Genomic DNA, 26,140 nt, shown 5'->3' with positions numbered 1-26,140 from the left:
AGGATTCTACATCTGTCAAATGGAAATAATAGTGTTTACCCACCTTTGGAAAGCATTCTGAATTTCACAGATAACTGAGAAAGGGGTGCACATTCTGCTCCTAAGTATCTGTATTAATAACTACTATTAGTTAGCAGATTTTGCCACCTTCCATACACTTACTAAGTACAAATTTTTCAATGAAGGAGACATGACTTCTCATGGAGTAAAATACTACTTAATTTGAACAAATGGAGGCAAAGTCTGGCTTCCAATAAATAGGGATGTGATGCATATTTGTTCTCAGACATGAATGTCTGTGATAAGTTTTGCACCTTTTTGGTAATGTAGATTCTCAAATTGACAGTGGTTCACCAATTCCAGAGGAAATACTTTGGTGGCATTGATGGCACTTCATGTGCAACTGCCTCACTTTAGTCAAAAACCTCATCTCAAAGAACACCAGTGTGTGAAGGTAAGATAATAGAAATTCGTGACATTGAACCTATCAAACACAAATACACAAGCCTGTTTGTGTCAGAAATTAAAATTTGCCAATGTGTTGTGGGGCTTTTTTTTTTTTTTTTTTTTTTTGTGGTCAGCGCATCTATAATTAATTTATCTTTTAAAATTTGAAAATGTGTTTGGTACTTAGAATAGCATGGGGTGATATAATTGAATTTTTAAATAATAATAATAACAACAATAATAAATTTAGTTCTTATTCAGCACTTCTCAATCACAGGTCTCCAAGCACTTGTAAAGGAAGGAAATATCACTATCACCATTTAGAGACAGGGAAATTGCGGCAGTGAGATGAAGTGACTGGCAGAACTGGAAATGGAACATGGATCTCCTGAGTCCCAGTGCACTGAGTAAGGTACAACTTAATTTGAATAAGGGAGTGTGGCAGGGTGCTGCTGGGGAAGCCTCAATCAGCTCCTACCATTCCAACCCCAATCAGGGAGAATGGATTGGGGCCGGGTAAAGAGCCTAGGTTTGCCTAATCACTGACTGTACTTGCCAGCCTCATTGGGCAGGAGCTATTAGGCTGTGAGGAAGTGAGTGAAAAGGAGGGTGGAGACCAGGAGGGAAGGGAGGCTCAGGGAGAGGTAGGAGCCTGCTACTCTGTTCCTGACCAGGCCTGTGTTAGGCCAAGCCATGGTAAATAGCCTGTATATCATAGGAAACTGGTGGTGGGAAACGGACACAAATAAAGAGCACAGGAGTTGCACCAGCTTGGAGTGTCCCTGAGTCTGTGAGGAGCGGGGCCAAGAGGCTGGATATGCAAGAGCAGATACAGGCACTATTAGTTATCTCCATAACTATTTTGTCCATATTGGCATCAGAGTAACAAGTCCTGCCTTATGCTTTCCAACTTCAGTTTTTGGTGACTCGCGCTCCCGTACTTGTGCATGTACCCATCTGCAGATGTATATTTGTTCTGGGCAGCACAGGAAGACAAGACAAGACACCAGGAATATAGTTTAAATAGGCTGCAGCTTTATTAAGAAACACATCTGCAAATTATCCAGAAATAACCCATCCAGTGCAAGTTATCCCTCCTTCCATAATTTCTATCTCCTGGGGGAGGACTGCTAACAGCCCCCCCACCTCTTAAACCATTCCCAGCACTGTTGCTGGAACCCCATCAGCCTCCCCTCACCTGAGGGTTAAGGGAGCAGGGACAGGGGTTGTCTTCTCATTGTACCAGACATTAGAAGTTCCAACTCCATTCTCCACCTTTTTTAGAAGATGTCTTCTCCTAATCCACCTCCGGTTCTGGTTTACCAGGGAACCAGACCCCATATTTCAGAGTAGCAGCCATGTTAGTCTGTATTCGCAAAAAGAAAAGGAGTACTTGTGGCACCTTAGAGACTAACAAATTTATTTGAGCATAAGCTTTCGTGAGCTACAGCTCACTTCATCGGACCCCATATTGAACAAGTATGTACACTAGGCACCTACCAAATTGTGACAAAATGAATTTTACAACCTAACCTACCCATTGGGTCTCAGGGCTGCTGAGTGGAAGTTGAGAAACCCGCACACTGGCCCCAGGCCAATCTGGCAGTGAAGGAAAAATTCCTACCCAGCACCTAAAAGTAACTAGCATGATGCTCACAGCAAGGCCCCACAACCCAGTCCTATTCTAATCCCAAGGGGAAGGGAGAGGGAGTTTTCTTCCCAGTGCAGAACGGCACCCTTTTGTAGCCAATAAGGTTGTGCTGCAACCTTCTGTCCAACCAATCAGCCACCTAGCTTCTCTCCTCTAGCCCATGGGGAAGAGAGCGGTGAGAGGGGGCAATCCTTAAAAGGGCCAAGGATTTTCTTTCCCCTGCTGGCCCAGACAAAACCTCCTCACCTCTGAGGCTGGTCGGAGGGTATTTTGAGAAAAGTAAGTGCACCTTCATCTCCTGTACTACTCCCTTCCATTCGCCTGATCTTGTAACATAGAAAGCCTCCTGTAAGAAATAAATGTTTTGGTTGAAGATCCAGTATCAAAAGTCAATACCAGGATTAAATACTGGAGAAGAAAAAGTGGAAACAATAGATGCCACGGTCCTCAAGCCACATACATTCTGACATTCCACGGTTTCAGAATTTGACATGGAATCCACCCCTTGCAGCAGAATTGTGCTCCAGAACTAGGCTTTTACTTTTAAAGATGTACCTTTCTAATCTGTATGGTTTTGAAGATAACCTTCTAAAGGTGAACCCAATATAAACTCATTCAGTGTTGCTTTGAGTCTGCCAACAACCTGAAACATTAAATAGGTGTGGAGTGAACTGCCCCATTTATTTTAACTAGGGGTGCTGGCTCTGAAACCTAAACATGTCAGTTTAAATGTCAACATTACTAATTATTGCACTGCTGACCAAATTCCTCCCTATGTCTCTCCAGGCACACAAATCTCCTACTCAGCTGCAAAAATCTCCAGGTCTTCCTTGGCAACTTTGCTGATGCAATTAGGTGTTGGCACTACAAAAATTTGTGGCATATTGAACACTAAAAGGATGAGGACAGGGTGAAATAAATAAAATTTAACATCAAAATAAATAACATGGGGGCTAAATTATTCATTTTACATATTCATAGATTGTAAGGCCAGAAGGGACCATTGTGATCATCTAGTCTAACCTCATATTCAATTCATTGAAAGCCTTTGCTTTTTTAAATTTAAATGAAAGTGCACCAAGATTTGCACCAGAAGACTGAAATATCCAGGGACTTTACCACCCAATTTAAATGCACCCTGGAGTGGAATTTAAGAAGGCTTGACCCTGGATACTTCAGTAATATTAAAGAGAGAGACTCGTGCTCTTAATAAATAATGCAGCCATCTCAATAATACAGAATTTAATGAGAGTCCTGCTATTTCCTTGGGTCCCAGCTGTGGCAGCATTGTTGCTTAATGGTATTTACAGAACAAGTATGTGCTGGAATAGCTTCCATAGGATGGACTAAAACTAGTTATTATGCAAGGGTTGATGATTGCTTTTAGTGTATATTATTGATTCTGCAACCATTTATCTCTCTTTTCTTCATGTACAAGATTAGTTGTTGACAAGAAGAAATAAATTAAATATAGCAGACATGTATTTTCACCAAAGATTTTCTATTTGAAGTTTATTTTCTTCAATTCCGAATGATACTTTGGTGATCATCTTTTTCCAGGAATCATAAGAACGTATTGAGTAAGGCAAAGCTCTAACAGCAATAATGATGGTTTTAGCAGAATTGTACTTGAAAGTGCCCATTGCATTCTTGCTACCAAGCATACAAGGGATATTATGTTTATTCTTAGAATTTTGACAGGAAACTAAAAATGTAGGGCCAGGCCCTCCTCTAGTGTAAATCAATGTAGCAACTTTGGAGCTGATTTACACCAACTGAGGGGCTGGCCTGTATTTCTCTAGTCTGTTCTCCCCCAAATTGATGTGGATTATTCTTGAAAATCCATCCTACCTTCCTGTGCAGTTTTGTTACTTAAAAGTCAATAAGGCGCAAATCCGGTGCCCACAGCATAGCAACACCTGAAAAACAGTGACACTGTGATGTTGGCACAGCAGAGAGAGGAGGAATCCATTCCACTACCCTGCAGAGGTCCCCCACCCAATGTGCATTTAGCTAGACTGTATACAGGGAACAAAAACTGTATCCCTAAAACCTCAGAGGAGAAAAGGTTTTGGAAGCTCAAGAGATTCTTCAATACAAATATACTAATTAGAACTCCTCGAATAGACAAAAACGTATTAATGTTGGCTATGTATCTTTTACTACTATAATTGGTTTTGATTGAAGCAGAGCTTGTAAACGCCATGTGTTACAACAGAGAAAGTAGTCTATCTTTGCTGGCGTCTCTGCCTAGCCCTTTGCCTGAGCCGTCGGATTGACAGACTAATGGGCTGCTTTCCAAATTTCTCCATGATTTCTTTGATTCGTGCGAGGTTGGTTTTGCTGATTGTGAAGTCACACTGAGTGGCTCCCATGTCATAACCTACTGCACAGTTCTTGGTGGAAGAGGTATAGCCCTCCGCTTTTGCAGTGACCACATATTCTCCTGGGTTCAGGAGACGCCAGTAATCCCCATCACTTGCTGTTAAAGAAATCAGAAAAGAAGATTTTCAGACTATTGCTCTTTTGACAGATATGTCAACACTTATTCACTATAAAGGTCTATGTTAGGTCTGTGGCCTGAAGTTATACATGTAGGACTTGAGCCTCAGTCCAGTTAACCTCCCCTTGGCTGTGGTTGGTACCAGACCCAGAAAGAAGTGAGGCATCAAAGGTGGCTGTGTTCCTTCTTTACAACCTTCTTTTCCACCAATTTTGGGATCACCTGAGTGGCAATTTGGCTCCTGGCACAAGCTGAAACAGCTTTGGGGGCTCATCCACACTCAAGAATTGCTGGAGTGTAGTGGAGCTCTGGCCATGTCCCGTGCCCAGCCACATCCCAACATGGGAGGCCATAAGAGGAGCTGTATAGGGCTAGCTACACTGGCTCTATTTCACCCAAAGATTCCCCTACACCAAGCAGGTGGCCCAGTCTGCTAGCTGTCTTGGGCCACCATAGCAACACAAAGCAACAGGACAGGCCCCAGGTATCTGACCCATGGCATATGTAGCATTTGCTTGACAATGCCCTGCTTCTCAATAACAGAATGTTTTAAGCAAAACACTGCTCTTTCGTTGGAGCCTTTTTAATGACCTTTAAATGGGGGGGGGGGGGGGGAGAAGACGTGCTTGATTCCAAGTGAAGTCACAATTTGGAAAAGTAGCCTAGGCCTGGCTGCTCCCATGTGTGACTATGTAGCCCTCACCATGGAAACATAAAGGAAGCTGGCAATGAAAACAAAATGCCACCATGAAAATCCGTTACAGTTTTCATTTCCCATCCTAATTTTCTGTAACTGTACATAAAAAATAGTACTGATTTCCCAAACAGAATTCTCTGGTCAGGTGAGATATACACAGGGCTGAGAGAAGGGTTAAAAATAACCTGTTTCCCAGCACCATCAGCCAAATTAAGTTTGATCTTAGCAGTTTGATATTTTGTTGAATTAAAATACACCCACAATAATTCCTTGATATGCCACCTTTGCCACTTGGGGGCCCTTTCACTGCTGCCCTTAGCATATAGCAATCATGTTTTTGCTTTATAATATCAATTCGTCGACAGAAAGCAATTTCATATGTAACTTAGGCCATGATTTTCAGCATAGTACTTAACCACATTCCTAACTTTAAAGACATGAGTAGTCCCATTGTAATCCATTGAACTACTTGCGTGGATAAAGCAAAGCACATGTTTCCGTACCTCATTGAATCAGGGCCTTAATGATTTTCCTTACAGAAGATATCCATGGCTTAACGTTTTCCCAATAATTTGGACATTCTTTGGTCTTCTAGTGATGTTATTTTAAGCAGCAAATATGTTTCATAATGGATTGAAAGAGGGAATGAAACTTAGCTTCTTACTGTAAAATTGTATTTGTTTTACAATTTTCCCTAGTAAAGCCTCCTGAGTTGTAGCCGTGCATTTTCAAGGTTTCCTAGGATGTAATACTATATATAAAGAAATGTGACATCTCCCACAGGAAGAGTTATTGTAATATTCATGTGAAATGACATTACTATTATTGGCCCTGCCCCTGGGTGACTTACAATACAATGTTGCTAAAATGAAAGACAATCAAGATGAAAAGATTGTATGCTGGGAAGAAGAAGACAGACTGTGCTAGAGCTGGGCTATATATTTTATATCTTGCATCTGTGTAAAGATCTAAAATTGTATATTGGGGCTGGATAAGCTAGGCATCATGGTTTGACATAGCAGGAATCAGCAAAAGAACAAAACCAAAAAACAGTGCTAATCATCTCCTGGCATTATTGTGAAAGAGGACGTAACTGACACACCTGGTCAAGTTACTTCTCGTAGAGTAAAGTGGGCTCATATTTTTCTACCAACCAGTTTGAGAGTGTTTTAAAAGAGGAGATAGGCCATATTCTCTGCTGATATCTGGCTACTGTGCATTTCTTGGGAGTAGGGGGCAAGTCAGGTGGGGAGGGATTATGATGGAGCTCTGCTTCGCTGTGCCTGTCCTGTACTGGTGTAGTGTCCACCACAGGAACTTAGAGCTGGTTTGGGGTTGGCCCTGAGAATCCACTTTGGTTCCAAGTGCACATGAGTAAATGGGCGTATTTTCTCCCAGACCAAGTGGGTGGGCAACAGTGTAGCCTGACTCTGCCCCATTATGCTGGCCAGCACCGCTATGCTGGTGCAGAAGGGTGTCGTACTTTGCAGTGGCGGATTAGACGCTGGGTCAATGGAGCCCGTGCCAGGGGCCCTGGCCAATTGGGGGGCCCTGGAAAAATGGGACGGGGTGGGGAGCCGCCCCCATGTGCTCTGGCCCAAGGCCCCACATAACTGTAATCCGCCTCTGGTACTTTGGTGCTATATAGGCTAGCAGCAAATTACTTACTTCTCTGGAGCAAGAGGAAACAAAGGAAATTTTGTCTCAGAGAGATGTCTCTTAACCACAGTGCCTTGTAGGATATTGCATTGGTGGTGCAGTTTATGCATCACACTTTGGACAAGGTTGTGCCTAACGACACAATTAGCCTTTGGTGCATCCACACATATCTGACAAGCATTTGTCATGTATTTTAGCATAGCTTGAGAAATACTATAAAAGAAGCTACACATTCAACCACCACCAGGAAATAATTATAGAGCTAAATACAAACTACTGGCAGGATTTACTTATTTAGCTCTTTTCTGTTTTAAAACAAGTAGAGTTCATTCCAAGAGTTTGCTCCTGTTACCCATCATTTAATCTCAGGGTATGAAGAGATTTCATTCTCTGGGCTAAATGAACTACATCAAAAATTCCTGTACAGATGGTAGAGACATGTGATCAAAAATATGGGGGGTTTAGAGAATATTAAGAGGTACTTTGGTAAACATAAAGAGACAGTGTACTCAGTTAAAATGACAACACATACTACGAAAGATATCAAATGAATATATGTAAATAGACTCCAGAAGGCACCTTGATCTTGTTAACAATGTGACAGATAATAAAATAAAAATTAGGAGGAATAAATTATAATGGGCCAGATCTTCAGCTGGTGTAGCTCCATTAAGTCAGTGGAATTATTCCAATTTACATCAACTGAGGATCTATCTGAATGCTTTATTACCAACAAAGGGCCCTACTATGAAGTTAATTTGCCTGCCCAAGGAATGATGGTGTACACCCATAAATAGTTGAGTACTAGGCAGCAGCCAGCAGTGCTTCAAGATAATGTATTGTTATTAGTCAACCCACTAAAATAATAAAATCTGCTGAACAATTAGAGAGAAATGTTAGATGCAAAATCTTTGTTTTGGATGTTGTAACAAACCCTGAAATTCTTATCAGATTCTCTGAAATAAAGCTTTCTACAAGAGTTTCAGGCAAACTTGAGTTAATTTATGGTTTGCTTTGAAAACCATGCAAAAGCTAGGCACTGTGGTAATAGGTGCTCGAGAAATGCTGAGAGAGAGAACGAAATACTGCAATTTTGACCAAGTTTCACTTTGACATTTGGTGTTCAAAAGATGGGTGTGAAACTATATGAAACAAAACCAGAAAATGTGGCTCACCATAAACCAAAAGCTTTGAGATTAGTAAAACACTAATTGTTTGCTTCATGTGTGGCAGGTTGCCACAGGCAAAATGGTCTTTTTACTTGGGAAATATTCCACTTCCATTTTAATTTCAAAGAAATCACCAACCCTTCCAGAACTGATAGCAGTGTAGGTTATGTTCTTGACATTGAGTCCCTGTAATGGGCTAGGATCCTATATACACCAGAGGCTCTAAAAACAGCAATCTCTGGACACAGCTCGCCCATGGAGCTTTTAGGGGGTCTGCTGAAAGGTAGCTGGACATCCAGTGCTGACTTTTCTTCCTTATTTCCTGCTGCTAAATATTTTTAATAGACAGCTAAAAATCCATCAGATGCTTTCCTAAAGTTACTTTTCATGACAGCAATGGGTGGAGTTGCCACAGGGATGTTCTTTGATTGTTTAAGGAGAGAGGGTGTGGGGTCGTGAATGAGAAGAGAGGTGTCCACAATCCTTTAAAATATACCCCTGCCATCCTTACACCTCTATATGAGCTACGCAGACCTTGTATCTAGGTATACAGAGGTAAGTGGGCATAGTGCACTCACCTACTCCCTCCCCTGCGCTAGAGCAGGGAATGGACAGGGTCTCAGCTCCTCCCACCCCCGCAATAGACTAGTCAACACAGCTGAGCTGGCACAAGTGGTGTTGCATTTTGCTGCTGGTAAAGGCCGGGAACACAGGAGATGCAGAGAGGGAACAGTACCTCAGAAAGGTGTCTCTGACACGTTATGCCTCCCAAGGCTATTTTTGGGCTGGTTCAGCTTTTCCGCAGGACTGTGCCCCTAATGCTAGGGGCTAGAATGCACAGCCCTGGGTAATGGAGATGTGTGAACCCCATCACCTCAAGGAGCCAATGGAATAACAAGAGGAGCAAGGTGCTACTTGACATTAATAAGGTCATTGGAATCAGGCCCTAAATATAAATAAAATATATTTAGAATAACTGTTTAATTTTATATCTCAATAAGAGATATCCAATGACCTCTGCTAGCTGGTCTTTGAAAAATGCGGAGGTAAAAAGTGTCCAAACAGGTTTGTTGATCCAACTAATGAACTTATTTCCCAGGGTCATCTGACAGAGCACAGTTCACATGTAACCATAAAACCATATCATCACCTCTGCCCAATCAATAGCTGTATGTACAGCAAGAAAAAAAGGGAACAATGTGTTCAAGCTCCTGGTCTCACAAAATCAATAATTTCAATTAACCTATTAATATTATCAGCACAGTGTCACCCCTTCCTACTCCCATCAGATACATTGTACCGCTAAGTGAAAGTAACAGAAGGTTCTTTCTGCACTAGAGAAGGAAGAGGAGAAATGTCCTGGAACAAATGTATGTTAATAGAAAGCTTATTGTAGACACAATTCTCACCTGCTTAATAAGGTAGTTGACTCCATTTACATGTCAGAAAATAGCAGGTATTTTAAAAACTTAATACCTGTAATCCATTTTAAAGCAAAACTTAGAAAGGTAAAGAAAGTTGCCCAGATTCTCCTCTTGTTTAAACCAATTTTGACCCAGTGCAACTCCGTTGCTTCAATGGGAATAGTCCCAATTTAAACAGGTATAAAAGAGAGAAGAATGAGATCCCACAGAGATAATTTATTTTTTTCGCTGCAGGTCTATATATCATTTTAGCTTAGTGGCTATCCCATAAAATTTCTAGTTTCAAAGACTAATGACAGCCCGTCCCCTTTATTTATTTAATGTAAGGCAAGATAGAAGTTCCATGTTTCCATCTATAAATACGAGTATCAATTTTTTACACTTCCCAGATTATGGAAAAGAACAACAATTATACTTTCTCTTTTTTATTATTAATAGTTAGCAGTGAACCTTAACCAGACAATTCTGATTCAGACCTGCACCTAAACTTCCTCAAAGTCCATGAGTGTTTACAGAGCAGATTGTGGGGTCTTCCATAATTCTGTTGTTATACATTCATGTGGGATTCTTCTCCATATGCACTCAGATTTGCATTTTCTCTAAATCATCCACTATTCTCCAGTGTGGTATCTAATGTAACCCAGTATATTGAGGGATTGGAATAATCATCCATTGCATTTATTCAGTTCCCAGTAAACATTTACCAGAGTAATATAACCTACAGTTTATGACAGCCTTCTAAGTTAGTGGAAAAACAACTGATTATTTTCATTCCCTTTTGTTTTCCGGTTGCCCCATTTTGAAATATATAAAGAAGATGTAATTGCCTTACTAAATATCTGCAATTCAATGTTTTCTCTCACAGCAGAGACATAGTAAAGTTGAAATAAAACTTATCATAACTGAGCTAAATTTGCTGATATTATTGAGTCAGCTAACCTAAAATAGTAGATATCTGAGACTCAGAACTTGCTTACCTAAAACTGCTGGAGTTCCTGGTATTCCATAGCCCCCCATTGGTTAATTATGTCATACAACTGTATAAGCAGATCTTAAATTCAGTGATGGATAGATAATGAAATACCCAGTATATCACATTGCTAATTGCTTTCCCTCATTCTAATACCAAACCAACCCTTGAGTATATGGCCATCATATCCTTACATTTGTTTACAAAATTACCACCTCTGCATATGGTATTTCTGAGATTGATAGAACTGGTATTGGTTTAGGGGTGCTCTTTGCAAGAATTATATTTTTCAGCATCAGAGCTAATGCTATTCCCTGTCATCTCAATGCAAACAACTCACAGATCTACCTCTCCACTCTGGTCCTGTCTCTTTCTGTCCAAATTAAAATCTCAGCCTGTTTTATGTCTCTTTGTGGATGTCCAGCCATCAGACTAAGCTCAACGTGTCCAAAACAGAGCTCTTAACTTTCACACCAGACTCCCTTCCCTTTTTCAGTAATTGAGGACCATCTTCCTTCCTATCTCTCTGGGGTGTAACCTGAATATTATCTTCTTTTCAGCACTCTGTCTAGATACTTATATCAAAGACATCAAAATTTTTCTATATCTTCCTGCATAACATCTCTGAGATCTGGCCTTTCCTCTACAGCCACACAGCTAAAACTCTTATCTAGTCACCATCATCTGACTTCTCGACTACTGCAACATCCTCTTCCCTGGCCTTGATAAATGCAATCTTGCCCTCACTTCAATCCATTCAAAATGCTGCTGCACAGATCCTTTTCCTGGCTTGTTTCTTTGATCGTATCACCTCTCCTTTTCCATCCCATCACTGACTCTCCACTCCCTACCAGATCAAACTACTCACCTTCACTTACAAGGTTCTTCAGAGACTAGCCCCACCCTACCTACCACCTCTCATATGCTATCAAAAATCAGCTCTCACCTTTGCTCTGCCAATAATGCCAGTCTTCCTCACCCACTTGTTAAATTTTCAAACACACACTTCTATGCCATCTCTCATGCTGTACCTCACTCTTGGGCAAAGCTCCCCCATAAACATCTGCAAAGCCACCTCATTGTCCTCTTTCAAATTCCTCAGTAAAACGGTCTTCTGTTGTGATGCCTACAAAAATCCTGGCAACTATTAAGCAGTTACTGTGCTGGGACAGTCTATTATGCTAATCATTACTGTGGTATCATTTCCTGGTGTTCCTTCATCTGTTGTCGCTCATCATAGACTGTGAGCTCCTCAAGGGAGAGACCACCTGTTGCATCTGTATTAGCACAGCACCTAGCCCAAAAGGACACTTGTCTATGACTGGGTGCCCTAGGCATGACTGCAGTACAAATAAATAATAATAATAATAATAAACTAGTTCAAAAGTACTTTGGAAAAGTCCAGATGTTTGATCTAACTCCCTCTGAATAGCCCTGGGTGCATTCTGAATTTGCTGGCTCACATTTGCTTAATTAATACTGTGAAAATACTGAATGCACACATTTATTAACTTTCTTTTTTTAATAGAAATCTGGATCAGCAATGCTCTATGAGTGCAATTCACCCTGCGTGAAGGAACCCTTCCACCGGGCCCCACTGAACGCTGTGGAGATTCCACCAAGCGTGCACAGTGGAACTGCAAACTTCTGAAGAGCATGAGGTTCCTCCCTTCCTACAGCAGCTGCTTCACCTTTTCATGCTCATCCAAACTAGACCTCTAAATCTTTCATGTTCCCTTAATGATTAATAACCACAGAAGCACCCTTTGCTATTGTTAATGGTGCTCTAATTAATTTTGGCTAGACAGTCACCGCCCTCACTTGGCCACACATGGGAGTAAGGCCTCCCTTGTTCAGACTGTGATTTCAACTGTGTTGGAGAGAGCAGGGGCTACTTACCCAATACCCACCACTACAAGCAAGTAGGCAGGGAGGGGGAGGAGAAGAACAAGAAGTGGGAGGAGCCCTGGCTCCCCTCCCTACCTTCTGGTCAGAGTAGCCGCTCCATGAAAAGGAGCGAAGTTACTTATGCCTCCTCCAGACCAGGGGAATTGAGTGACAATTCATTCTCTGGTGTGCTTCTAGGGCACTGGAGCTATGTGCAGTCCCTTCCTCGGGGAAGACTGTAAAGTTACAATGCAGCCCTATATTTGTTTGCAATAAATCTACTGATTTGTGTACATGGATGTGATGCTGATGGAAAAGAAGGAAGCACTTGGAGGAAATAGCAGGAAATATGACCTCACCTTCTACTGAGGTGTATGTCATAGATTCATAGATATTAAGGTCAGAAGGGACCATTAGGATCATCTGGTCTGACCTCCTGCACAAGGCAGGCCACAGAATCTCACCCATCCACCTGCGAAAAACCTCTCACCTATGTCTGAGCTACTGAAGTCCTCAAATCATGGTTTAAAGACTTCAAGGAGCAGAGAATCCTCCAGCAAGTGACCCGTGCCCCATGCTACAGAGGAAGGTGAAAAACCTCCAGGGCCTCTTCTAATCTGCCCTGGAGGAAGATTCCTTCCCGACCCCAAATATGGCAATCAGCTAAACCCTGAGCATATGGGCAAGATTCACCAGCCAGATACTCAGGAAAGAATTAGAGGGATGGTCGTTTGATATAAGTAGTAACTCAGATCCCACCCCATCAAGCATCCCATCACAGGCCATTGGGCCTATTTACCATGAATAGTTAAAGATCAATTAATTGCCAAAATCATGTTATCCCATCATACCATCTCCTCCATAAACGTATCGAGTCTAATCTTCAGTTGTCCAGGAGATGCTAAACTTTTATGGGCTCTTAAAAGCTAATAGACTCTTAAACTAAGCCTAGCTGCCCATATAGTAGCAATTCCCAGAAACGTCAACTTTCACTATGTTCTTCCCTTCTGATGTCCCAAACAGAGCATTCCAAGCCTTTGTCTCCTCACTGCAACACACCATATCCTAGCTTAACCGAGAAGGTCAGATGGTTCAGATGGTTCAGAATGCAGCATTTTTTTTACCTGTGCGAATGTCGTGGTTAACACCCTCTACTGAAATAATGGCATTTGGAATTCCCTTTCCAGATAAATCCCTTACCATGCCTTTGATGCCCCGGTGGACCTAGTAGTGGAACAAATAAATGGATACCTATTACACAACAGTGAAAACCAAATATGATAGAATCATCAAACAGTCACATCTGCATGAGAAAGCAAATCATTAACTTGATAATGACTATGTTCTCTTCCGCCAGAAATCCTGGATGAAAGATATAATTAATCTAGCCCCAAATTTAAAAAGAACATTTTTTTCTCAAATGTAAAATCTGAGCCTTCTCCCCATGTCTGCATATTGCAGTAGGTAAAATGGTATGCATTCTCAACGCATATAAAATATATGTATGTCAACAGGATCGGTTAGTTTTTTTATCTTCTTTGCAAATAATATAGTTTTGAAATATCACTATCAACATAAAATTCACTTTCTAGGCATCAGCCACTTTTGACTTCACTTTTTTTTTAGAGCTTCTGCAGTTATGAACATAAGAGAGAGCCAGATAAAACAACTAAAAGTAGCAAGTCAAAGGGATTTTCATGCGATTGTTTTTAATCAAGCACTGCATTCTGGTAAAATTTTAACATGCTTCATTATTTTGTCCACTTAAACTAAAATAGTCTGATGTTTGAAAAATTCTGCCAGTAATTTTGAAGGGTAAGGTTTCTATGATAAATGCCAAAAATGTTCATAATTCAAAACACAGATCATAAGTGAAACCTTTAGTGAAAGAATTAGCTACCACATAGGGTTTTACTAAACTGAAATAAAACGTATTAGCCCTGTGAGATCACCAGGGGTATATGGAGGACTGGAAAACTTTGGATAAGAAAGTATATTAAGATTTTTCTAGTGTTTTAAATGATGGCTAGTTGTATAGGTATTTGTACAAAGTTTCTCAGTTTCTTTTTAGCAGGAGCACTCTGGATTTTAAAGGTCAAATCTGGACTCTACCCGTAATGCAATGTAAACGCTGTGGCTGAGATTTCCAAAGCAGCATGAGAACCAATGGAAGATAAATAATTAAGCTAATGGAAGATATGTGTCTGAATCCCATTGGCTGATTTGAAAAGCTGTGGAGGGCAACCCACTGAGAGCTCCTATAGGAATCAGCACAGTTCTGAACTCTTTAGCATCTGTCTCTGCAGGATCAGGTAGAAGGTAATTTGTGAACAACCTGGGGGAATAGCAAGGTTATAGTAAGTACCTCTGAAAACTGTATGGGTCCATTGGACTGGAAACTTACCTACCAGAAAACACAGCAGGCTACAGTAACTTCAAATTAAGACTTTCACTTAGGCCCCTTCCAAAGTGAATTCTAATTGGGAAAGGTATTCTCTTTCATACCTGTTCCATAAAAACAATCAGGGATTCACGGTTGTTTTCCCATTCTTCAGGTAACTCGCTCTCATGAGGATATTTGTCACAGCCCACATAGATGGATAGCTCAAAGCAGTTTGTGTGCAGGTAACTAAAGTCATTTATACCTGTTGACGTAATAAAATAAGAAAAGCTTTAGAACCATAAAATGCTGCTCTTGTTTATTTTGGGCACTAGACCTGATTATTTTAATCAAAGAGCAGAATATCTGAATAGCACAAAGTAGACGGCAGTTCTGGCAGGAAAATGCTGTTTTAAAAATGCCATGAATATATTAAATTGATTCTCGTAACATTGTGCCAATAGAAACAAAATCTAAATTGCAATTCTAAAGAAGTAAAGCCATAATAGCTCCATGAAACTTGATGCAAACTTTTTAAATTTTCCTATAGACACGAAGGTCCATTTTCATTTTATCCCATTTAAAACAAGGAACTGAGTAGCACAGAGCATGATAAACCAAGATGAAAAGAGAGAGAGAGCGAGATAGAGGTAGAGGTAGCTACTGTACTCATCCTCAGTATAAGCCTTGTTGAAAGCCCCTTGAAGACTATGGGAGTCTTGGTCGCAGTGTTCTGCAGGGTTCAGTCTTATCACTTCTCTTATTCAGCATATATGTGAGACTGCCGAGTGAGAGCGTGTGAAAGTATGGACTATTTTGTCATCAATGCACTAATGACACACAGCATGAATCTCAGTCCCCTTTAGTGCTGAAAGTGGGGTCACCTTCTTGCTGTCCCAGGGTCTAACAAAATTTGGGATCTAAATGAAAAATAGTTGGGTTAAGCTTATTCCAGATAAGATGGATGTGATGCTGATGAAAAAGAAGGAAGCACTTGGAGGAAATAGCAGGAAATATGACCTCTCCTTTTACTGAGGTGTATGTTCTTCAGTTGTCCAGGAGGTGCTAAACTTTATGGGCTCTTAAATGGATTCTTAAACTAAGCCTAGATGCCCTATAGTAGCAATTCCCAGAAATGTCAGATTTCACTATGTTCTTCCCTTCTGATGCCCCAATTACAGTATTCCAAGCTTTTGTCTCCTCCAGGGAGGATCATTGCAACACAACATATCTTGGCCTAACCCACAAGATGGGATCACAAACTATAGATGGTACAGCATGCAGCATCCTGTCTGCTAAGTGGAAGGTACTGCCAAGAGCAAAAAATACCAATTCTTCACACTTTACATAGGCTGCCAATCCAATCCCAAGTACAGTTCAAGGTCCAATTCTACTTTCATTGAAACTGGAAGTCTGAGTAACTCCACTGACTTAGTCTACATCAGTAAAACTGAGAGCTGAATTCTTCTCATGGTCCTCACCATCAAAGCGCTAAATGGGGGAAGGACTTAGCTATCTCAAAGGCCACCTTTTTCCTGTAATTTTCCACAGAAACACAATTGCTGATAATAGTGCAGGTTTTAACGCAGAGGGGTCAGCAGCAGAGTATTTTCCCTGGAGCTATGAAAACTCTTGTAGACCATTCAGTAGCTACACTGTGCTGAAGAGGGATGGTCGTTTGATACCAGTGAGCACTGGCATGGGGGCAATAAGCTCACTTATACCATTCTTAAATGCCCATATGCAGAGTGAGCGTGGTTTTGGTTTTCAGTTATTAACAATAAACAGGATTGTGGATAGTACAAATATTTTCCTACAGAAGTAGTACGTATGAGTTCGTCATATATAACTGATAAGGGAATAGAGAAGAGTAAAGGTCGTACAGGATATGTTTGGTGTCCTTTCACCTGTAAGTACTGGGTGACCTATTCCATGTATAGAGCCTGGCTCTGTCAGAGAACTATGGACTGCATTCTTGTTTCCTCTACAGGGTCCTGCAAAAGATCAGAATTAGTATCGTTGTCTCCTAATAAAGATGTTCATTCGCGATGTGTCCTAACCAACCATCCCTGAACTTTGATGAAGCTCCAATCTGTGTCCACACTTCACAACTACCTCCAATCTCTATAATGGGCCAAACGCTAAACCCCCAGATGCCCCTGAGCACTGGGGAAGTCTGTATGTAGATGCAGACCTCCAATCCACTTCCATTTTTCCCATTTCTCTGCTGATTCCCAGAAGAATCTCCCTTTGGGGAATTTCATTTATTAACATTCTCCAAACTAACACAGATAACACAATTCAATGACCAGGCTGAGTGCAGGGGGAAGGAAGGAATGAAGATTAATTTCTCATTATCCAAACAAACTGATAATAAAAAAAAAAATTAAGGCTAAGAAGAAAATTGCTCATTAATGATCATAAACTGATTTCTTTCCTAATGGCAAAGATTAGCAGGAAATACATTCACCAAGTATATCTGATTGAAGAGAATTAAAAAAAGAAGAAGATCCAATCAATCCAATTATTATGCAGCAGCAGTCAAGTATTTAATGAGCCCTCAGTGCCTTCTGGATGCAGAGTAGGAGGATTATATAACACAGATGTTAAATTTTTATATGTTTGTTGATGGGGAAAGACTAAAATTTCAGACGCTGGCATATGCTGCTCTGCAGAAGCCTGTTTCCTTTCCATTTGAGAAATGCTCACAAACGTTTTCTCTTCACATATCGTATTTCATCCTGGATAATCTATGGTGAAATGTTTTGTGTTACACAGTAATTGCTCTGTTTTCACACGTCTCCTTCAAATAATGGCTCAGTGTTGCCAAGAGGAACTCTCCATATATTGTTTGAATGCCCAAATCCAGCATTGGAAATCAAAGATAAGATTTATATGTTGCGTAGTGTACTAGGGGCTTATCCAGTGCTTAGATGTTATTTTTAGACTGATTGACGAGATCATTTACATGGAAGCCCATGATATGCAACAGGGAATAATGTAGTTAAATACCCAAGAAATGCTGAGGCATTTGATATCTGCAGAAGCTGTTTGCAGCCAGCTTACTACACCTCCAGGGTCATTTGGTGGTATAAAGGGGCTAGAGAGCTTCTGGGCAACTCTCTCAGTGCAGGGTTTATGTACACCAGCTCCTTCACAATACCCAGTGTAGGGGCATATCAAGGGCATGGCTGGGGGCTGGGAGGGTGCTGAACAGCTTTGAATTCAGCTATTTTGGGCTGAGGAGAAGCCCACTGAACGACATGAGAGTAAGTTAGAGCAGACCCTGGGCTATTTTCAGGAATGTCACTTTGGGAACAGAGTTTACATGAACAGCTGTTTAAGAAAGAATAAGTATTGCAACTGTGTGGCTTAAAAGAGGAATAATTGAGAAAACAGTCCATGTGGAAATCTGTGACTAGGTAGAAAAATGTCGACATAGCAGACAGGCAACTCCTCACCCTCAAATCTAAGGCACTTTTGTTCTGGGTTTGGAGCTGAATGTAGCAACTCAGGTCATGTCTCTGGTTAATGAGGCTTTTGGTATTAATTGTTAAAAATAATTCAGATTTTTTGGTTTATGATTCACTTAAACCATTTTCACTAGTCTCCTAAGTAATTATTGTCAGCTTATTCCTAAATACCTAACTCCACTTTGCAAAGGAGGCATCCTTATTCCCATTTTACAGATGGGGAAACTGAGGCAATGACTTGCCCAAAGTCACGAAGCAGGAAAGTGACACCGCTTTGAATAGAACCTAGGTTTCCTGAATCCCAGTCCAGTGCTCTGGGTATAATAAGAAACAAGAAAAATAGAAAAAAATATTCTAGTAATCTCCCCACAAAACAAACCCAGAGACTTCATTATAACACCAGAAAACAGAATATTAAAAATAATGTGAAGCATCATATAGGAACAAAACAAATTCAATGAACCAAATTCAACATAAAATTGTTACTAAGAAATCATATATTACTCAGCGTCTATGCTGTAGCCAGTTACTTACTGCTATAGCTGTTAGTGATACTGCCAGCCTTATCTTTGTTGTATCGATTCATAATCAGGTTTATACAGCATTTAAGAAAATTAAAGTCAAGTTCAATAATTAGGCAGTCAACTTTCCAAGTTTTCAGAATTTGCATAATGCATGGACTCTTATCTGCAGGAACTGTTTTTGTAATGTGGACAGTTCACCATCTCTTCCCCTGAATTTGTTCAGTTGTTTTTAACATAGTGAAACATATTTTAAAGCGCAATAAGCTTGGCTTCAGGGCCAGCCAAAATTAACTTTGCCTGATCCAATAAAAGGAGCACTGTTTATACAGTGAGGATGGTGCTAAATAACAAGCAAGGCCAAAAGCTCTAATAAAGAAAATGGCATGTAAAACCACAAACTTGTATCTATTTACATTAAATATGACAATAACAACTGTAAATAGATACAAGTACGTGGTTCTATATGCCATTTTCTTTATTAGAGCTCTTGGTCTTGCTTGTTATTTATCATTTTGGGGGTACTCCTTTGATTATGGCATTTGCTACTCCTCTTTTCCTCCATCCTTTGTAAGGCAATGGTACATTTTGTTGGTGGAGTGACATGCTTAAGGTTGGCATGTTGCTTCCTCTCAGTGGTCTTGGGCTGGTTGATTCTTTTGGATCAATTTTAATTTTGGAATGGACCGTATGGCACTTGATGTGGCTGACTGGTGACAAGCAACTTTTAAATGTGTTTAATAAATACGGTATGACATGCACACCTTTGGAAAACATCAGCAGTAAATGAGGTATTTGCAAGGAAATTTTGACAGCTCTCTGTCAATCCATGGACATCTTATGAAACGCAAAAGGGCAGATTTCATTAAAGTCTATTATTCTCTCAGTGGAGGTGTTTACCTGCCATGAATTGTGTGACAAGTACCATAAAATTACAGTGTTATAGCTTTTACAAGGCTTGTTCTACAATGAATCCTAGGCAAAGTTTCTTCAGACACTTACTTCCAGCAACTGTATGCCATGAGGCCCCATTAACAGTCCCATCTTCCTTCTGAAAATCCTCTGTATGGCATACTCTCCTTCTGGCATCTGTCATTAGTCGGTGAGTGGAGGCATATGAATATGCCAACCACCGAAATACATGGTCATCAGGGGTAGGTGTGTGCTCCTGAGTTTTCCATGTAGATCGAACCATATCATACGGGTATGCAACAACCAGTTCTCCTCCTTGTAAATTGCCACCCAGTACAAATGGAATTTTTTCCATCCATGCTATCACTGCTCGAGTCTCAACTGCCACCTGGATGGAAAAGAAACAACAGCTTCGATGGGAGGTGTGAAATTCAGTAGTCCTCACTTTTTTGGACAGTGACCAAAGAGATGGTATTCAATTATGCATTAGGTTTAACATATGGTCTGAAGCCAAATCAGAACTAGGGTTTGGGTTCACATTTGAATTCAATAGATCTGAAATCCCATGAGTAGTATTCATACAATTTTGGAGCAAAATGCTGAAAATCTTGAAAAGTTCCACTTCTCTTGTGAAATTTACCATCTCAGGCTAAATGCTTGGAAGAATCACTTATTTTTCATGAAAAGTTGTCTGCTTCTGCACCAGAATTTGGAAAACAGGGCCATTTGAACTATAGAAGGTAGAATGAGAGCCAGGGATTTGAACCCAAACTCTCAGGAATTCAAAGTTCAGAGTCAAGTTTTTGATTTTGTTCCTTCTTTAATTCTGTTCATATTCTATTGTGAGATATTAAAACAAAAGCAATATATGAAGATTTAGCTGCAAAGCTCCTATCACTTAGAAACTATGACCTCAATCTTCAGAGGCACATTGGTCACTTAATGCTAAGCCACTGGTGCAAAGGGACCCTAAAGCCAGCATACCTGAATACAAGGGGATCCTCTGTTAGCACAGAGCCTTGCAATTCCTGTGTCACCCTCTTCCCTGTAGCCAGCAGAAAGTGAATGAGAAAGGGAAAGGGGGATGTATTCAGCACTTCCCTGCATCCTTGTGGCCACTGGCTGTATATCTTGAGGCAGCTAGCAACCAGTATAAAATACAGCCTTCATATTGCTCAACCTTATGCTGGGGTGCCAAACTGGTAAACAGCCAGTTCAGAAGTGAGAGTGCATGCACTCTGTAGCAGCAGCCAAGGCCCTGCCTTTGCTCCCATTCGTGTCAATGGAAATGAAAGAATTTGCAAACTGAAGAGGCTTAAGTATGAAAATATTTCTAAATCACACAGAGTTCACAAGGGTTAAGTGCCTTCCCCTCATTTCATCTCAAGATGGCTATATTCAGCCATTCGAAATATTGGCCACTGTTAAAGTAAGACATGCAGAAATGACTTAATGTCTTTGCATTATTATCCAATATGTGCAATTAACACAGGTCACTGAGATGGTTTTGCATATAAGATGGAGTCTGATCTGTTAAGAGATATTATTTATTTATTTTAAAGAAAATTCAGTAGGAAACCTAGGGGAAATTTGCCTGATGTCTAGTCTTGTCCTTTCTAAAGAGCTCTCCGATCTCGCAAACCGATGGAGATGTCTCATTAAAATGATGGAAAACTCAGTCTCTCCAAAATAATTTTAAAAAAGAGGCCCAGAGTTATAAACAAATACCTTACAAAATTAATATAATTACAATAATTCTCACTATTTAAAACAAATGAAGTTAATGAAATTCAGAGGGGAGAATTTAAGTTTCAATATGCACTGCTATGTGTACTAACTCTCTTCCTGATTTAAGTTTCTGAATAACAAATAGGCTCTTAAAAGCTTTTATACAAATATCTCATAAGGTTTCATCCCTAGTTCACCCCACCTTCTTTTCTCTCTCCCTTTCTCTCGTGAGCTACTTGTACTTACTGTAGTATTTTCAGAACGGTACCATTCTGGAATTGGAATATGATGATTTGGGACCTTTCTCTGAAACTTCTTCCTATCTTCAGCTTCCCAAAGCATGGTATTTAAATCAGGGAAATTATTGTTGATGTCAATGCCATCCTGAGTCCATCTTCCTAAAGACCAGCCTCCTAATTCCGAACCCTGTGACAAAATTTTCAAATCGTTCACTGTGTTGTCGCCAATCAAGCTTGTGTTACACTGAACAGCTGCATGCATCTTTCCGTAGAAACATAAATTCAAGGTCTTAAATGTTTGTAGCTATGTAGGATCCTAATGAACTCTTTTCTAGGAGTATGGGTGCCTGCTATCTTGGTCTAATTCTAGCATTGGGAATTACATTCTGTCGGCCTAATCTTTCTGCTGAAGTTCCAACTGGATAAACTACTCTATTCTTCAGTCTCTGGCTGGTAGTGCTATGGAGTGTTACTGTCTGTGTTGAATTTTATCCCGAGCGACTGTACTTCTCTAGCAGGCGAATGCATTCTAATTGTAGTGAACTATGGACCGCTCTAAATTACAGCACCTGGAAGCTGCACAGGGATGACTTGATTGGATGAGGCTGTGTGCTCCATCCTAGTCCCATCCTGTCCCTGACATGTTCCCTCCATGCTAGAGAAAGAGGTATAAAGTTGACTATTTTGGGGAAATCTTCAGTAGCCCTTTTATGGCCAGTTTAAGATTTCTTTGTGTCACTTCAAGAGCACAAAGCAACCTTAGCAGAGGTCAAGGATCTGACCCAATGTGTTAAAGTTACACACACACACAATTATCCACAAGTCTATATAGAGGCAGTAAAGGGTATAAAGCATTTTGGGATCCTTTGAAATGAAAGATGCTATATTAAAATAGATCATTGTCATTTATTAACTATTAGCTATACACTCCTCCCCAAGGTGAATGAAATTAAATTCTTGAGATAGATGGTGCCAGTTAAATATTACAGAATTTCATTTTACTAGTTTCACTCATATCATTTCATCTTAATTACTCAAAATTTCATAAACATATTTTTGGCTTTCATGAATTGTCATGGGTTTCGACCGTGATGTTTGTCATATAAGTTCAGAACCGGAAGAAGAAAAGTTGTAATCATCTAGTATCCATTCAAATTAAAAATATAAAAAGAACAGTTATTTAGAACAAGACAAAGAGTGTGCGTGGAGAAAAATTTCCAGATGATATGGTAGAGGTGACAGATACTCCCTTTATGGAGGGCGAACATTTATATGTCGAGACTGAGATTTACAAACTCTGGGTCCTTTTGGATTCTTGGCATCTACGGAGTAACCCTGATAGCTTTTTCCATCTGTACCTGATCAGGGGGCATGCAATTTTTCCACTTGGATGTGGATCCACAATTCTCCAAGCCTTTGTTCCTTCCACACTGAAGGATTGCAATGCAGTCTCCACTGGGCCGCGCTTACAGAGCAGTCTGAAATTTCAGCTGGTGTAGATTGCAACTGCTTGTTTGCTTAGCTGTGCTTCTCAGGTGGTACACATCACACATGCGAACTATAGACAGCACTGACTACCATTAGGTTTCCAAATTCAATTGAAGATGCTCATATTGAACTATGCTACCCTATATGGTGTGTGTCCTGGCAATCCTACAGGCAGCCTCTTTCCCTAGGTGCCCTCACAGCAACTGAGATCATCTGGAACACCGTTCACTCCAGTTTTTACGAATAAGGTATCTCAGTGGGTTCTGCTTTTCCTTTTGGAGTGTTGCTTTATTGGCTTTGTTTATTTGGATTACATCCAAATTTCATCATTTTTTTTAAATCATGATAATGGGAGCATATTTTACCAATCTACTATGAATAAGATAATTGCTAGTAATGCTGACAGTCACATTACCACTTCATATGCCATCTCGTATCCATCTGGGTTGATTGAAGGAAGGAGATGAATTCTGGTGTCCTCAATAAGGCGTGCAATGCGTGGGTTCCCAGCCAGATATTCCTGGCACATAAATTGCATTAACAAAAGCATTAGCTCACGTCCAAGCACCTCGTTCCCATGAGCCCCCGCAATGTAGCGAAATTCTGGCTCACCTGTTGAAAACAAACAGGACAGGAATGTAGTTAGTGGAGCAAACCAAAGATCCAACCCAACACCTATTGGAGTCAATGGGATTCTTTCCACTGGCTTCATAGGGGATTGGGTCAGCCCCCAAAATAAACACATCTCAGCTGAAAAAAATGTCTCTTTTCTAACTTACCTATACCACTTAATTTCTCTTTCCCATTGCTCCTATCCATAACTTAATTATGTATTGATAATATCTACAGCAACCATGTAAAGCATTTGGGGTACATTTTCCATTGAAAAACATACTGCAAAATTAAATTATATTTTTTTCTATTTTCCAATTACAGGAAAACACTGATATAGAACACCATTTTAAAAGATCTATGATTTTAAACGATAACATGACAAATCTCTCCATAAATAAAGGATAGATACATAATACAGAGTCTCTTGCTGACTGTAGAACACGTCTCTGACCTCAAGCTCTCTTTTTCATTCATTAATCTAAAACAATGATTCATACTTATTTGGCAAGGTTTTATTAAATGCCACAATATTTGTTGTCCTTTACTGCATAGTTCTTACAGGATGTATTCAACTCCCCTTTAACCATATATACCACTAACAAACAATAGGTACTGTAGACTATTATACCTAGTGACCAAATTCTTCCTTCACAGGCACGTGATGGGAGAAGGAGGTTTTATTTGCATCTCACTGGTAGTGTTTGGAATAATTATATCCTTCAGAATGTCACTAGACTAGGAAATATGGAACTAACTGCCACCTAATGCATTAAGAAGGAGTGCACATACTGCATATGAAGACCATTGACTAGATTTTTCAAGTGGCCTCCACAAATATGCTTGAAATATTTGCGTTTGCAACCATTTGTGTGTAGTAATTTCCCATCTAAATGTTAGATTCTGCCCGGGGAAACAGACATACTCATAATTATTACATGGGCATTTGTGGGACACTGGTTGTGAATGCAATCCATGAAGGCTAAATGGACTGAATGGGTAAGTAGTTCTATACTATGCTATGGAACCCTTCGCCTTGGTTTAAGTTCAGCCAAAGTGACTGGTCAGTGATAGCTGATATTCATTAAAATGTTAAAGCCTTCAGTGGCTTATGTGACATGACTTGGTGGTCTCAGTCCAGATCACAGAGTTAGATCACGCCACATGGGTACAGCTAAACCTTGACTCTAAATGGCCGCGTGCAGTTTCTTCACCTAAGGCGCAGCACTGCAATGCACACAGCATGTGATGGACAGTTCCCCATCATGCGCATTGCTACACACCTTTGTGTCAGCTGAATCTTCCTCCCTTCTGCATACCAATCCCACCATCATATCAGCATCCTTGGTGGTATTCTCAATTGAGAGACTGAATGTAGATTGAACTACAGTCTCACCACCAGACACTATGCCCAGAACATTCAGGGGGCAATGGAGGGAAATTTGAGCTACCTGTGCTTGTGGTACACATATTCTATAGATAAACATGAAACTTCAGTCTTGAGGGCTGTAAGCCAATCACATTCCACTGCACTAAAATCCACTCTATATTTTTTTTAAAAATTTGTAAAGATAATAACCCATTAGCATTAATTAATTGGATCCCACTCCCATAATGTCTTCTATTTATGTTCAATCTTTTCTTCTCCTATTAGAAATATAACGCTGAAGTTCCTCCCACACACGTTCAAAATCATTGCTGCAGTGAACCTAAGTTTCTTCAGTGATAATTGCTGCAGATGTGTGGAATTAAAAAATAAAATAAAACCACCCTGAAATAGATTTAATCAGAATATAATCCTAACCAACTTCGTGTTCTCCCGGGTTGTCTGAGATCTCGACAGCATACAGCTTTAGACCTTGGTGGCTTTTTCCAATGTTGTAAATTCTCGTGATATTCGGACACATTTCATTCACAACTTTCATCAACTGTCAAAGAAAAAATGATGCACTTATGTATATTTTATATATATGTACTAAATATATATATACACACAATATTGATTATAATTCATTCAAGGTTTAGATGAGTCTATGATCCAAAACCGGATGTAGGGGAAAGATACTATATTCATTTTACTTTTTCTGAGATGTTGAAACGAAAAATTGAAGCTGAAAACAAAATTGTTGAAAAATCAATTTTGGAGACTGTTATAGGTCTGCTGGCTCAGAACCAAACTTTCATTCAGCTAGAACAAGTATAACAGTCTGCTAGAACAGCACTGTGTGGGTGAAGTTCAAAATCCTTCTTACATCTGACATTATTTAAATTAAGGATCTGAGAGGAGGAACAGTCATAATAAAAATAAATAAAAATAATAATACTTTGCACTCCTGGATATAGCACTTGACATTTTCAAAGCACTAACAATAATTACGTA

At 40.1% G+C, this 26,140-nt stretch overlaps 1 protein-coding gene across 2 annotated transcripts in view; it reads right to left on the bottom strand.

The window, feature by feature from the left end:
• Positions 1–1,460: 1,460 nt before the first annotated feature.
• CPXM2 (carboxypeptidase X, M14 family member 2) overlaps positions 1,461–26,140 on the bottom strand; it is a 113,655-nt gene continuing 88,975 nt past the window's right edge. For both annotated transcript variants that reach the window (XM_007053058.4, XM_043551728.1), the window contains exons 8-14: positions 25,565–25,688; positions 23,564–23,760; positions 21,668–21,847; positions 19,784–20,081; positions 14,913–15,052; positions 13,532–13,631; positions 1,461–4,580 (exon numbers count right to left, since the gene is read on the bottom strand). In XM_007053058.4, coding sequence (XP_007053120.2) covers positions 4,327–4,580; positions 13,532–13,631; positions 14,913–15,052; positions 19,784–20,081; positions 21,668–21,847; positions 23,564–23,760; positions 25,565–25,688 — 1,293 coding nt within the window. In that variant the 3' untranslated portion in view covers positions 1,461–4,326. The remainder of the gene's footprint in view (positions 4,581–13,531; positions 13,632–14,912; positions 15,053–19,783; positions 20,082–21,667; positions 21,848–23,563; positions 23,761–25,564; positions 25,689–26,140) is intronic.

The sequence above is a fragment of the Chelonia mydas genome, chromosome 7 (genome assembly GCF_015237465.2).
Source record: "Chelonia mydas isolate rCheMyd1 chromosome 7, rCheMyd1.pri.v2, whole genome shotgun sequence".
In the NCBI taxonomy this organism is placed as follows: domain Eukaryota; kingdom Metazoa; phylum Chordata; order Testudines; family Cheloniidae; genus Chelonia; species Chelonia mydas.
The sequence above is the reverse complement of the archived record's forward strand: the minus strand, read 5'-3'. Positions and strand labels throughout refer to the sequence as shown.